We start from the raw sequence: 13,201 nt of genomic DNA on the forward strand, positions 1-13,201 counted from the left end.
GCGCCCGGGCTGGAGATCACGGACACCGCGTTCTGCTCGGTAGAGTACGGGACATCCAGCGCCCTCTGCTCGGTAGAGTACGGGACATCCAGCGCCCTCTGCTCGGTAGAGTACGGGACATCCACCGCGTCACGGAGGTCGGTGCATCTCTTCTCAACGCTTTTAGAACTTCTGCACAGTATGTACGACAAGACAACCAAAAACAGCAGCGAGAAGCTGGTCAAAGCCAAGATTAGGATGAGCGTCCATCTTTTGGGTCCGTCCTCCTCTCGCTCGTCGTAGAAGTTTCCGTTCGAGGGCGCGGACTCGGTAAGCGTGATGTGAATGGTGGCGGTGGAGGTCTGGGACGGGTGCCCGTTATCGCTTACCGTCACTAAGAGCTTCCACAAGTCGTACTCCTCGATTTCACGGTTAACGTATATTTCTCCGGTACTCGGATCGATCGCGAAGCAGAGATCGCTTCCGTCGTGGAGCGCGTAAGAGAGCTCCGCGTTCAGACCGGAATCCGCGTCGTTAGCCGTGATCCGCGTCGCGATGTACCCCAGCGGTGCGTCTCTGGGCAGCTGCACTTCGGCGGATCCGTTGTGGAGCGGCGGGTGCGTTATAATCGGCGCGTTGTCGTTCTGATCGACTATATTGATCACGAGTACCGCGTTGTTGTGCAGCTGCGGCCATCCCCGGTCGCTGGCCTGAACGCGCAGATCGAGCCTCTTCGTGACCTCGTAATTAAAGCTCTGCAGCGCATAAACGTTCCCCGCTTGATTCATAATGGCAAACCGGGAGACGCCGTTCGTGTCCGAGTCGAAGAGCTCGTAGGTGATTTCCCCGTTCAATCCCGCGTCCTGATCGCTGGCCACAATCGTGGTGATGTACGTGCCCGGTAGCTGGTTCTCCTCGATGAAGCCTTCGTATATCTGAGCGTTGAACACCGGGGCGTTATCGTTAACGTCCGTGAGTCGTATATCGTAGTGAGTTACGGTGCGTAACGGCGGAACGCCGAAGTCCTCAGCGACCACCGTTAGATTATACTCCGCGATCTTCTCCCGGTCTAGAGGTGCCATGGTGACGATGGTGTAGCTGCCCTCATACGCCCGTTTGAGACGGAAGCTCCCGTACCCTCCGTTTAACGTGCAGCTCACCTGCCCGTTCGCCCCGCCATCCCGGTCTCCAATGCCGATTAGCGCCACCAGGATATCCGCACCTGTAGCTTCACTAACGTGCGCGACGCCGTCAGTAACCGCCGCGATGGACGTGATGATGATCTCCGGAGGGTTGTCGTTCACATCGATGATGTTGATGGTGACTTTGCACAGTGACGGTACCGGATTGTGCCCTAAATCACTGGCCCGCACGTCGATTTCATACACCCGCTCGTCTTCGTAATCCACAGGGCTTTGCAATGTCAAAAATCCGGTTTTGTAATCCAGTTTAAATAGTTGCCTGATCTTTGTGGTCACCTGTTTGCCGAATTCGTACACCACCTGCCCGTTTGGGCCGTCGTCCGGGTCTACGGCGGTGAGGGCCAGAATTAGGGACTCGGTTTGGGTGTCCTCGGGCACGTCTACCGAATAATGGCTGTGCTCGAACCGCGGGCTGTTGTCGTTTGAGTCCTTCACGTTGATGGTGATATTAACGGCACCGGTTTTCTCCGGGTGCCCCCCGTCCAGCGCGACTAACTTCAGCGCGTAACGCGCACGCGATTCCCGGTCCAGCTCTTTAATGAGCACCAGCTCTGCATATTTAACGCCATCCGCACGCGTTATAACATCAACGGTGAAGTGAGAGTTCTCGCTCAGGTGGTAGCTTTGGATAGAGTTCAAGCCGACGTCCGCGTCCTCCGCGGCGTCCAACGCGATGCGCGTCCCGAGAGCGGCGCTCTCGGAGATCTCGACCGCGCACTCGGCTCGCGGGAACACCGGAGAGTTGTCGTTAACGTCCAGGATCTCCACTTCGACATGGAAGAGCTCGAACTGCGCGGCGGACACGAAGGCGACGTCGAAAGTGATTACGCAGCGCGCGTTGCGCTTGCAGATGCGCTCGCGGTCGACGCGTTCCTCCACCGTCAGCCTCCCGTCGCTCTCTCGGAACCGGATGAAGGATCCGGTGGAGGGACTCATGAGCTTAAACCTGATGCCGCTGAGAGCGCGCGTTGTGTCCGGGCTCCAGGTGACATTGCCGGCTAGAGTCCCAATGACCGTCGGCGGCCGGACCTCCTCGAAGATCTTATACCGCACGGTCCGCTCCTCACACGCGACCTCCGACACCAGCGCGATGCAGAGGAAAAGCTCCATGACTCCGAGTCTCAGCTCCATCCTCCTCTCCATCTTCCTCTTCTCCTTCTTTCTCTTCTCCATCCTCCTCTTCTCCATTCTCTTCAGCGCACCTGCGCGTCTGAGAGTCGCGGCTGTTCATCGGGCTCTCACTTCTTCTGCGCGCAGCGTCTTCTCTCTGACCCCTCCCGCGACACACACACACACACACACACACACACACACACACACACACACACACACACACACACACACACACACACACACACACACACACACACACACACACACACACACACACACACACACACACACACACACACACACACACACACACACACTGCCCCTAAACCTACCCATCACAGGAAACATTCTGCATTTGTACTTTCTCATAAAAACTCCTCCTGTGTGATTTATAAGCCTTTTGTAAAGTGGGGCCATGGGTAATGTCCTCATATTTCACCCTCTCCTGTAATACCTGTGTCATACCCATGGCATTATACACATTATACACTGTTTATTTCACAGTGAGGATAGAAATGCTATTTTAATATATTATGATCTCACATCAAATGAATACTCAAAGCCCTTGGCCAATGCCTTGTAAATGCATTATAATATTTGCAGACTGACTCAAGCTTTGTGAACGTAGATGAGTATTATAATGCATTATAAGTGCGGTCATGATTATTCATGAGACCATGCAATCCATCATAATTATTACATTTTAAAATACTTATAATTTGGGCTCTAAAAGTGTTACCAAACATACAAAATCGTCAGCACTTAAATGTAAATGTGCTTGGAAACATCAGGACGGTTTTTCCAAAAGTGTTATTTTATGATTCACTCCTGCAGCAAAAACATCATTTTCAGATTGTCTTATTATTTAATAATGTTCAGTTTTCATGGCCTCATTATTCGAGAGACTACAGGGTTATATTAATTCATCAAAGTGTGATTAAAAATCTGTTCTTTATCTCCTCATCCTGGATCTCTCCAATCATAACAAAAAATGCTCTTCTTCCTCAGTATTTTTGTCTTGTTTCTCCTCCAAACATCTAAACATTCTTAAAACAAGAAGTATTTACTAGACAAGCAAAAGTAATTGTCTTGTTTTGGGAAAATAACTCTAAATGAAGAGAGTTTTTGCTTAAAATAAGATAAATAATCTGCCAATGGGGTGAGAAAAATAATCTTAATTCAAACAGAAAACACGTTTTAAGAATTGTTAGACATTTTGACTAGAAACAAGACACAAATACTAAGTAAGAAAAGCATTTTTTGCAGTGTAAGTTTATCACACACACCTGTCACATTTACTCCACACATTCCGGATTGTATTTCACAGAAAGCTTTTCCTCTGAAGTTTTGGTGCGATCTTTTGTGCTTTCAGACGAATCGGCGGAGCTGAAAGGAGGTTTTGTAGGAGGAGGGGGAGATGCTGTGCAACTGTTTGAGGCAAGATATGGGACTCCACATTTATAGTCCGCTCACAGACATCATTCCGTTTTTTAATAGGATTCTAAATGCATTTGGTTTCAGGGGATATCTTTGTGCATTTTCAAGTTTGCTAATCACATCCGTCTGTGACATGCTTGGAGAAATGGCACAGAAGTCGACACATAAAGCTGAGGACGGGCTTCATAAAGGTTTGGAATCACAATCTGATTATACGGCGATTCCTGAATTCGCTACATTTGGGAGGGGAATGATGATAGGAACTGTGTGTGCCAGTCAGAGAAATATAATATATGAATGACCTTTTGCTTTATGAAACAGCCCATGCATTTTCTCTTATTAACCCATCCGGGTGGAACAGACAATGCCCCTCTCTCGCATTATACCGGGATTTATTAGACTGTTTTGTAGCATATTTTGTTGAAACATCGGCTTCCCACAATACTTCATTTCTGGTTGTTTTCCTGCAGGCGCTCTTTCTTTGCTTGGCCGTCTTCCATTAGCGCTCGCTGTCTTCCGATATTAGAGAAAACAGCACCAAAACCTCAGGAAAACACCTGGAATGAAGCTAAATCTGACTGGACAACCTGATATACTGCGTTTATTTGATCAAAATACAGTGAAAACTCTGAAATATTACTGACTTCTATGTGAATATACACCGATCATACATAACATTATGACCAGCCTTCGTTCCCCACGTGCATCAATGAGCCTTGGCCGCCCATGACCCTGTGGCCGGTTCTCCACTGGTCCTTCCTTGGAGCACTTTTGATAGATACTGACCACTGCAGACCGGGAACAGCCCACAAGAGCTGCAGTTCTGGAGATGCTCTGACCCAGTCGTCTAGCCGTCACAATCTGGCCAAACTCGCTCAAATCCTTACGCTTGCCCATTTCTCCTGCTTCTAACCAGAGTATGTGAGTGGAGTGGACTGGCAGCAATTTCCCCTCCGCTTTAAGCATTCAATAATCACTCCGCTCCAGCTCCGCTCCGGGTTCACCATTTCCCGCTCCCCGCTCACTGATATCAGGAACACCGCTCCGTCTTCGCTCCGAGGAAATTTGTAAAATTGCTTAAGTATTTAAATAAGCTCTGCAATATCACAAAAGTTTGGTTTATAACATACATTAAATGAAAAAAAACAAAACAAAAAAAAACAATAGCAGATAGTTTCGACGTGGTTTATTGCAAAAAAAAAAAAATCCTACGACATGCCAAGCTTATTAGGCTTTATCAGAATTAAAAGTTAAACATCATTGCTGCTTTTGCATTGCAAATTTTATATGGAAAGTTATTTCATCTATGGGTCACATTACAGATTTCTACTCATTTAAAATCCGATACAGAAAACTGTAAGCAGATGAGGTCTGTAAGACTACATTAGTTTGAATGCATTAGAGCGTTTGCATGTGTAAAAAAGTGCTACCTGTTTAAAATGTGCTTTCACCCAATCATATTCAGAATGTAAAAACTGACCTAAATTCCTTAAACTATAACATCCCGCTTATGTCCATTGCCGTCATCATAAACCTCAATCAATCAATCAATCAATCAATCAATCAATCAATCAATCAATCAATCAATCAATCAATCAATCAATCAATCAATCAATCAATCAATCAATCAATCAATCAATCAATCAATCAATCAATCATCTTTCTTTCTATCACTCTTCTCCAGCGCCGATTGTGTCAGAGCAGCTTCAGTGTTAAACAGGACAATACTGCAGCAGAATTAGATTTGGCTGTACAGTCGTTCTGGAGTAAACAGTGATGTTATCAGCTTATTTTAATTTATCATAGAGAGACAATGTTGGCAGATCAGTATTAGAGTTTAGAGAATTAAATAAGACCTAATTCATACATTTTATTTGTATATTTAGTTGAATAACTTGTACATTCTTTCTGATTTGCGGGATCCATTTGAATCAAGCAAGTTAAATGTGATTAATGTGTGAGTTCTGACTAAAAATGCTGTTATATGTTATAGGCCGTTGGCATGAATTGTACTCGTGATGGAGTAGTTGTGGAGCGCTCTCGGAGTGCATGAAAACCACGACGCTCCGACTTTTAAAAAATCCGCTCCTCACTCCATTCAAAATCACGTCGCTCCACTCCTCGCTCCACTCCCACCACACTCCGCTCACATTCTCTGCTTCTAACACATCAACTTGGAGGATTTTTTTTTTCACTTGCTGCCTAATTTTTCCCACCCACTAACAGGTGATGAAGAGATCATCAGTGTTATTCACTTCAGCTGGTCATACTGTTATGCCTGATGTATGTCAATTTCCCTTTTTAAGTAAAAATGTAACCTCTTAATTTCGAGTTTTGCAGCTCATATTTCATGTCATATTGACAATCTCATATTTAGGTCATAATGTTATGCCTGATCTGTAAAGTGTAATTTATTCCTGTGATCAAATTACTCCAGTCTTCAGTGTCTCATGATCCTTTACTAATCACTCTCATATGAGGATTAGAACACACATTTATGATTATTATCAGTGTTGATTTTTATGATATTTCATTTATTTTAAAATCAAATCTTTTGTGACATTATAAATGTCTTTACTGTCAGTAAATAAAGGTGTAGTGTGTGTCAGTTGTATAATGGTTATATTTATCCTCTTTGCAGCAGTGAGTTAATATGTGTGCAGATGATATGAGCTCAGCGGGGCTTTTTTCTCCAAGATCTCAAACCTCGACTGGAGACGAATCTCGGGAAGCCTCCCATGATCCCAGGTGAGCGTCAATGTTCTCGGAAGCTCTGCTTATTAAGAGCCGGATCAAAGCCAGTCAATCCTCTGTGTGTGTGTAGACGTTTCAGATGCTGATGCACAGGTTAAACCTCACGAGGATCCAGCCGGAGAGAGAGAGTGTGTGTATGTGTGTGTGTGTGAGTGTGTGTGTAGATGTTTCAGACGCTGATGCACATGTTAAACCTCACGAGTATCCAGCTGGAGAGAGAGAGAGAGAGAGAGAGAGAGAGAGAGAGAGAGAGAGAGAGAGAGAGAGAGAGAGAGAGAGAGAGAGAGTGTGTGTGTGTGTGTGTGTGTGTGTAGAAGTTTTAGACGCTGATGCACATGTTAAACCTCACGAGGATCCAGCCGTAGTGTGTGTGTTTGTGTGTGTGTGTAGATGTTTCAGAAACTGATGCACAGGTTACACCTCACGAGGATCCACCCGGAGAATATATCGGAGACGATAGAGACGTGGAATATCTGGTTCTCTGAGCCTAGGGTTCTCCATGATGATGATCTGAAGAGACTCCGGGCGGATTCACATTCCTGTGTCTTTGGCTGGTTATATATTTCTGATCCTCAATCTGATACATTTACAGTATGAGTGTATGTGTACGCGTCGTGATGTTCCACCTCATAGTTTACTAAATAACCATCTGTTACAGGTCGTGTATTTTCCCCTAGGCCAATAAAACTAAAGCTTTGAATGACCATCCACCTGATTTCCTGCTGAATTTATTTCCATCAAGATCAACACAGTCACACATATGCTGCGCAGTTTTTCGCGTGCATATGATACACACTTTATGGCGTGTATATGATACGCTCTTGGGTAGGATGGGGGTGGTGGGGTGGGTGGTTCGTGCGTATGATATGCCATAAAGTGTGTATCATAATTACGCGAAAAACCGCGTGCATAAAACTTGATTTTTGTTGGGAAATTCGGGGGAGAGACCCACACTTCGATTAGACTGAATATGCAGCATCTTAATTGTTAAGAAAACGAAACGAAATAAATGAATAAATCAAGCATTTATTACACAACACTAGGCTATATCATACAGCATTCAGGAAGAGAACAGCTTGCGACTTTGCGCTCCTAAGGGCTTTCACACTTTTCCAAAATTGTGCTCTCTCTCAGTTAACCTGCTGACGATTTCTCCAAGCAGGGTCGAAACATAAACATCACATTCATCAATAATATGAACATAAACATCGCTTTCATCAATAATATGAACATAAACATCGCTTTCATCAAAGAACTCAAGAACTGCCTGAATCATTTCTCTCCTCCACAGGCTGGATTAATGGATATTATAGGCCAGGGAGCATTTACTACTTTTTTTAGAAATGCGGGTCAGGAAGCAGGTCTGGTACAATATTTTCTTTTTTGCGGTCCGAGTTGCGGGTGGGTTAGCTGAAAACGTTGGTCGGGTGCGGGTTGTTTATACATTGACCCGCACATCACTGGTGTGTGTGTGTGTGTGTGTGTGTGTGTGTGTGTGTGTGTGTGTGTGTGTGTGTGTGTGTGTGTGTGAGTGTGTAAGAGTGTGTGTGTAAGTTGAGAACCCCTGATTGGTATTGACTGTAGTATTTGTCTTCATTGACTGTTGCTCGATTCGCCTCGGCTGGAGCAGAAATCCTTCCCATCCTCCCAAACCGTTGAACTGTGGGAAACAATTCCTGCCGCTCACTATAGACATCCTCTCTGAGCTCCACTGATGGTCCGACACACACACACACACACACACACACACACACACACACACACACACTATTAAACATCTCATGCTATTCATTCACTGTTCCTGACAGATCTGAGAGCAGAACCAGACGGGGATATGGAAATCAAACGTTATCTGTCAGGATCCACAGAACATATTGGGAAGCACAGCCTGCCATCTCTCTCTCACACACACACACACACACACACACACACACACACACACACACACACACACACACACACACACACACACACACACACACACACACACACACACACACACACACACATAACATATTGGGAAGCACAGCCTACCGTCTCAAACTACTACACACAAATCCAGATCTGGGTGCGCAGAATGAGACGATATGATTAAATATGGATTAATAATCAGAAAGCACACAGACAGAGGATGAATATGACTCTAAATATGCATCAAAGGAGCTGTGTTAGTGAATATTAATGAAAGACAAGCCCTCGGCTCTCTGGAAACCTGACAAACCCCCACAACAAATCAAACACACACACAAATACTATATTTTCCCCTTTAATAATTGTTGCGTGGCGGAAGAAAACAGCTTCTTTATCATTCAGCGCAGCACACAGAATATAAATGAGTTGCTTTGGGTTTTTTAACATTCAAAGTGGTAAACAGTGAAATCCACCAAAAAACTCTTCACATGTGCATCAGAAGCACAGTGTGTGAGTGTGTAAGTGTGTAAGTGTGTGTAAGAGAGTGTGAGTGTACAAGTGTGAAGGAATGTGAGAGTGTGTAGGGGTGTGTAAGAGTGTAAGGATGTGTGTGTTAGTGTGTAAGTGTGTGAATGTGTGTGTAAGAGTGAGAGTGTGTGTGTAAGAGTGTTTGTAAGAGTGTGAGTGAGTGTGTAAGAGTGTGTAAGTGTGTATATTTCACATTTGGATTTCTGCTAAATGCATAAATGTGTGTGTGTAAGAGTGTGTGAGTGTGAGTGAGAGTGTGTAATAGTGTGAGTGTGTGAGTGTGTAAGAGTGTGAGTGTGTAAGAGTGTGTGAGTGTGAGTGTAAGAGTGTGTGAGTTAGAGTGTGTGTGTAAGAGTGTGTGAATGTGTAAGACTGTGTAAGAGTGTGTGAGTGAGTGTGTGTGAGAGTGTAAGTGAGTGTATGTGAGAGTGTGAGTGAATTTGTAAGTGTGTGAGTGTGTAAGAGTGTGAGTGTGAGTGTGTAAGAGTGTGTGTGAGTGAATTTTTAAGTGTGTGTGTGTGTGTGTGTGTGTGTGTGTGTAAGAATGTGTGTGTGTGTAAGAGTGTGAGTGTGTAAGGGTGTGTGTGTGAGTGTGTGTGAGTGTATAAGTGTTTAAGAGTATTTGAGTGTCTAAGAGTGTGTGTGTGTGTGTGTCAGTGTTTAGGTGTGTGTGTGTGTGTGTGTGTGTGTGTGTGATAGAATGTGTGTGTAAGAGAGTACAAGTGTGTGAGAGTGTGTGTGAGTGTGTAAGTGTGTGTGTGTGAGTATGTGTGAGTGTTTGTAAGTGTCTGTGTTAGTGTGTCGAGTATGTAAGTGTGTAAGAGTGTGTGTGTGTGTGTGTAAGTGTGTGTGTGTGTGTGTGTGTGTGTAAGTGTGTTTGAGTGTGTAAGTGTGTAAAAGTGTGTATATTTCACATTTGGATCTGATCTTAGAACAGCATTGTTTATATTTCACAGGCTCTGGGATTCTGCTCCAAACCCCAGTGAGCCGTCTGAGGGAAGGGAACGTACATGACGGATACAGAACACACTACATGTGAAACGACTCATGAACATACGCAGGAGAGACTCAAACTGAGCTAGATGATGACTAACAGCCTGACCAGAATTCACAGAGTAGCATTATAACATCACTTTAACACACTCACGTGTGTGATATCATCAAGCTGTTTGAGAGCTTCCTCTACCCGACAAAACCCTGACGGGTCGTTTTGAGTCCGTTTTGGTGTGCCGCCGACCCCCAGGGGGGGGCCACCATTCTGACCATGCCCAGGGCCGAGGCACCCTTCCTGGGCAGGCTGAGGAGGTCTGATAGCATGGAGCTTCTCACCGAGTTCAGCTTTCTGAGTGTTCATTTTCAAGGAGGCTCGCTAGCCAGGGAGGTTCGTAAGCTTGGAGCTTTTCGCCGAGTTCGGCTTTTTGGACTTTTTTTACAGACCCGCTTGTCTCTCGGTGAGTCGTTCCTGGAAGTCTCTAGCCCAACCCACAGCGCACCTCTTTTTAAGGGGCTTTCCGGCATGCCATTCCCTGGGTCCGGTTCTCAGGTGCGCGTTTGAACATCAGGTTTTGCTCTTTCCACGACAAAACCCTGACGGGTCATTTTGAGTCCGACTTTGCTCGCACCCACCCTCCAGAGGGGCCACCGATCTGACCGTGCCTGGGACCAGGCACCCTCCCTGGGCAGGCCGGGGAGATCTGATAGCATGAAGCTTCTCACTAAGTTCAGCTTTTGGGCAGGTCCCTTTTCAAGGAGAATTTTCCTCCAAGGGCTTCTGAACTTTGTTTCAGACCCTGGACAGTACGTCAGTACGGCCTGACCTCCTCGGATATGGGAAAATGTATTAGCAGGGCATTCCTAGAAGTCTCAACCCGCGCACAGCACGACAACTCTAGGCTTTGTTTGTGGCCATTCCCTCGGCCTTTGTTTATGCATTTCCTCACCTTTTCGTGCCTTCCTTGGAATAAGAGGGAAATATCTTAAATGTGAGGGAAATATCTCAAGTATGAGGGAAATATTTTAAAATATGAGGGAAATATCTCACATATAAGGGAAATATTTCAAATATGAGGGAAATATCTCAAATATGAAGGAAATATTTTAAAATATGAGGGAAATATCTCACATACAAGGGAAATATTTCAAATATGAGGGAAATATCTTACATTAGGAGGGAAATATCTTAAAATATGAGGGAAATATCTTACATTAGGAGGGAAATAACTAAAACATGAGGGAAATATCTTAAAATATGAGGGAAATATCTCAAAATATGAGGGCAATATCTAAAATATGAGGGAAATAACTCACATATGAGGGAAATATCTAAAATATGAGGGAAATATCTTACATATGAGGGAAATAACTCAAATAAGAGGGAAATATCTCAAATATGAGGGAAATATCTCGCATATGAGAGAGAGAGGGAGAGTGTGTGTGTGTGTGTATGTGTGTGTGTGTGTGTGTGTGTGTGTGTGTGTGTGTGTGTGTGTGTGTGTGTGTGTGTGTGTGTGAGAGAGAGAGAGAGAGAGTTGATTCTCATGATAAATAAGTTTTAAAAGACCAGTTGGGCATAACAGAGAATTTCTGTGCCAAACACACTCCTTCAGGATTCAAATGAGCTTCTGAATGTTTTTCCGAGTATGGCCCTGTATGACATCATAAAGGGCGGAACTCCTTATATTGTCACTTTTCCTAGATGAGCACACACACACACACACACACACACACACACACACACACACACACACACACACACACACACACACACACACACACACACAGTATCTCCTCATGTCAATAGTGAATCCGCTCATGGCTTTTAAAGGGAAAGGGAGATGAGACTGATTGGTTTATTGTTCGTTAAAGACCCCCATGACTCATTAAGATGGACGACCCTTTTAGACCATGAGCCAGACCATTTATCCTCTCCCTTCTAAGTATGACCTGAACCATTTGAGGACCATCCCAGAAAGCCCGACCCAGTTTTCCAGCCTGTCTAGAAGTATGGTGTGGTCAACAGTGTCGAATGCAGCACTGAGGTCCAGTTGTACCAGAATTGATGTTTTGCCTGTATCTGTGTTTAAGCGAATATCATTTATAATCTTTATGAGCGCTGTCTCTGTGCTGTGATGCGGTCGGAAACCAGATTGAAAATTGTCAAAGAATCCATTTGAGTGTAAGAATTTGTTCAGCTGACTGAAAACAACTTTTTCGATGATTTTGCCGATGAAGGGGAGATTTGAGATTGGTCTGTAGTTGCTCAGTATGGAGTTATCCAGATTTCTCTTTTTCAGAAGAGGCTTAACTATTGCAGTTTTAAGGGCGGTTGGAAAAGTCCCGTAGAGAAGTGAGGAGTTCACAGCTAGACAGATATAGATGACGGATGGATGCGTTAGTTATGAATTTTACAATTCTTTAAATGTAAATTATAAATAAGATAGAGCATATATGCTTGTATATGTTGTAATAAATATACAAATTGATGTGTGTTCATCAGATTATGCTCAGGCTGTAGCTCTGGACACACACACACACACACACACACACACACACACACACACACACACACACACACTCTGATTATTACACACACAGGGACACACAGCAGCTCTCTCTTTCTCTCTCTCTCTCTCTCTCACACACACACACACACACACACACACACACACACACACACACACACACACACACACACACACACACACACACACACACACACACAGTATCTCCTCATGTCAATAGTGAATCCGCTCATGGCTTTTAAAGGGAAAGGGAGATGAGACTGATTGGTTTATTGTTCGTTAAAGACCCCCATGACTCATTAAGATGGACGACCCTTTTAGACCATGAGCCAGACCATTTATCCCGTCGTTAAACGAGCAGAAGTGGATTCGGACCCGCCTGAAGAGCTCAGATCGGTGGAATATTTAGAAAAATAAAGTATATATTTTTTCAGTAAACAAGATTTAATATCATCAGTCATTTAGCTTCTCTAGTAAATGTGTTTACTTATATTTGCTTACTGTCCATACATATAACACACTTAATTTCCATTGTGATAAACGAATGGGAAGAAACATCAGCCGCAACAACGCTTAGCATTTCTGTCTTGGCTCATAATTTGTTAATACATTTTTGTAAAAGTTTTATTTTCCCCTCAGTCATGCTCTGAATTAAACACGAGCTATGAGGGTCTGATATGATGATATGAAGTGTTTTATGCTCTCTCATGTCCGAGTGTTTCTGTGTTTCTCCGAGATCACACATGGTGAACATCT

The 13,201-nt window shown here is 44.3% G+C and overlaps 1 protein-coding gene across 1 annotated transcript in view; it reads right to left on the bottom strand.

Annotated features, from left to right (window-relative positions):
• The window catches only part of si:ch211-199f5.1 (protocadherin-8), a 9,717-nt gene extending 7,106 nt beyond the window's left edge, over positions 1-2,611 (bottom strand). The window contains exon 1 of the mRNA XM_067444723.1: positions 1-2,611. This exon is cut by the window's left edge and continues 106 nt beyond it. Coding sequence (XP_067300824.1) covers positions 1-2,369 — 2,369 coding nt within the window. The 5' untranslated portion in view covers positions 2,370-2,611.
• Positions 2,612-13,201: the final 10,590 nt, after the last annotated feature.

The sequence above is a fragment of the Pseudorasbora parva genome, chromosome 5 (assembly GCF_024679245.1).
Source record: "Pseudorasbora parva isolate DD20220531a chromosome 5, ASM2467924v1, whole genome shotgun sequence".
NCBI classification, from domain to species: Eukaryota; Metazoa; Chordata; class Actinopteri; order Cypriniformes; family Gobionidae; genus Pseudorasbora; species Pseudorasbora parva.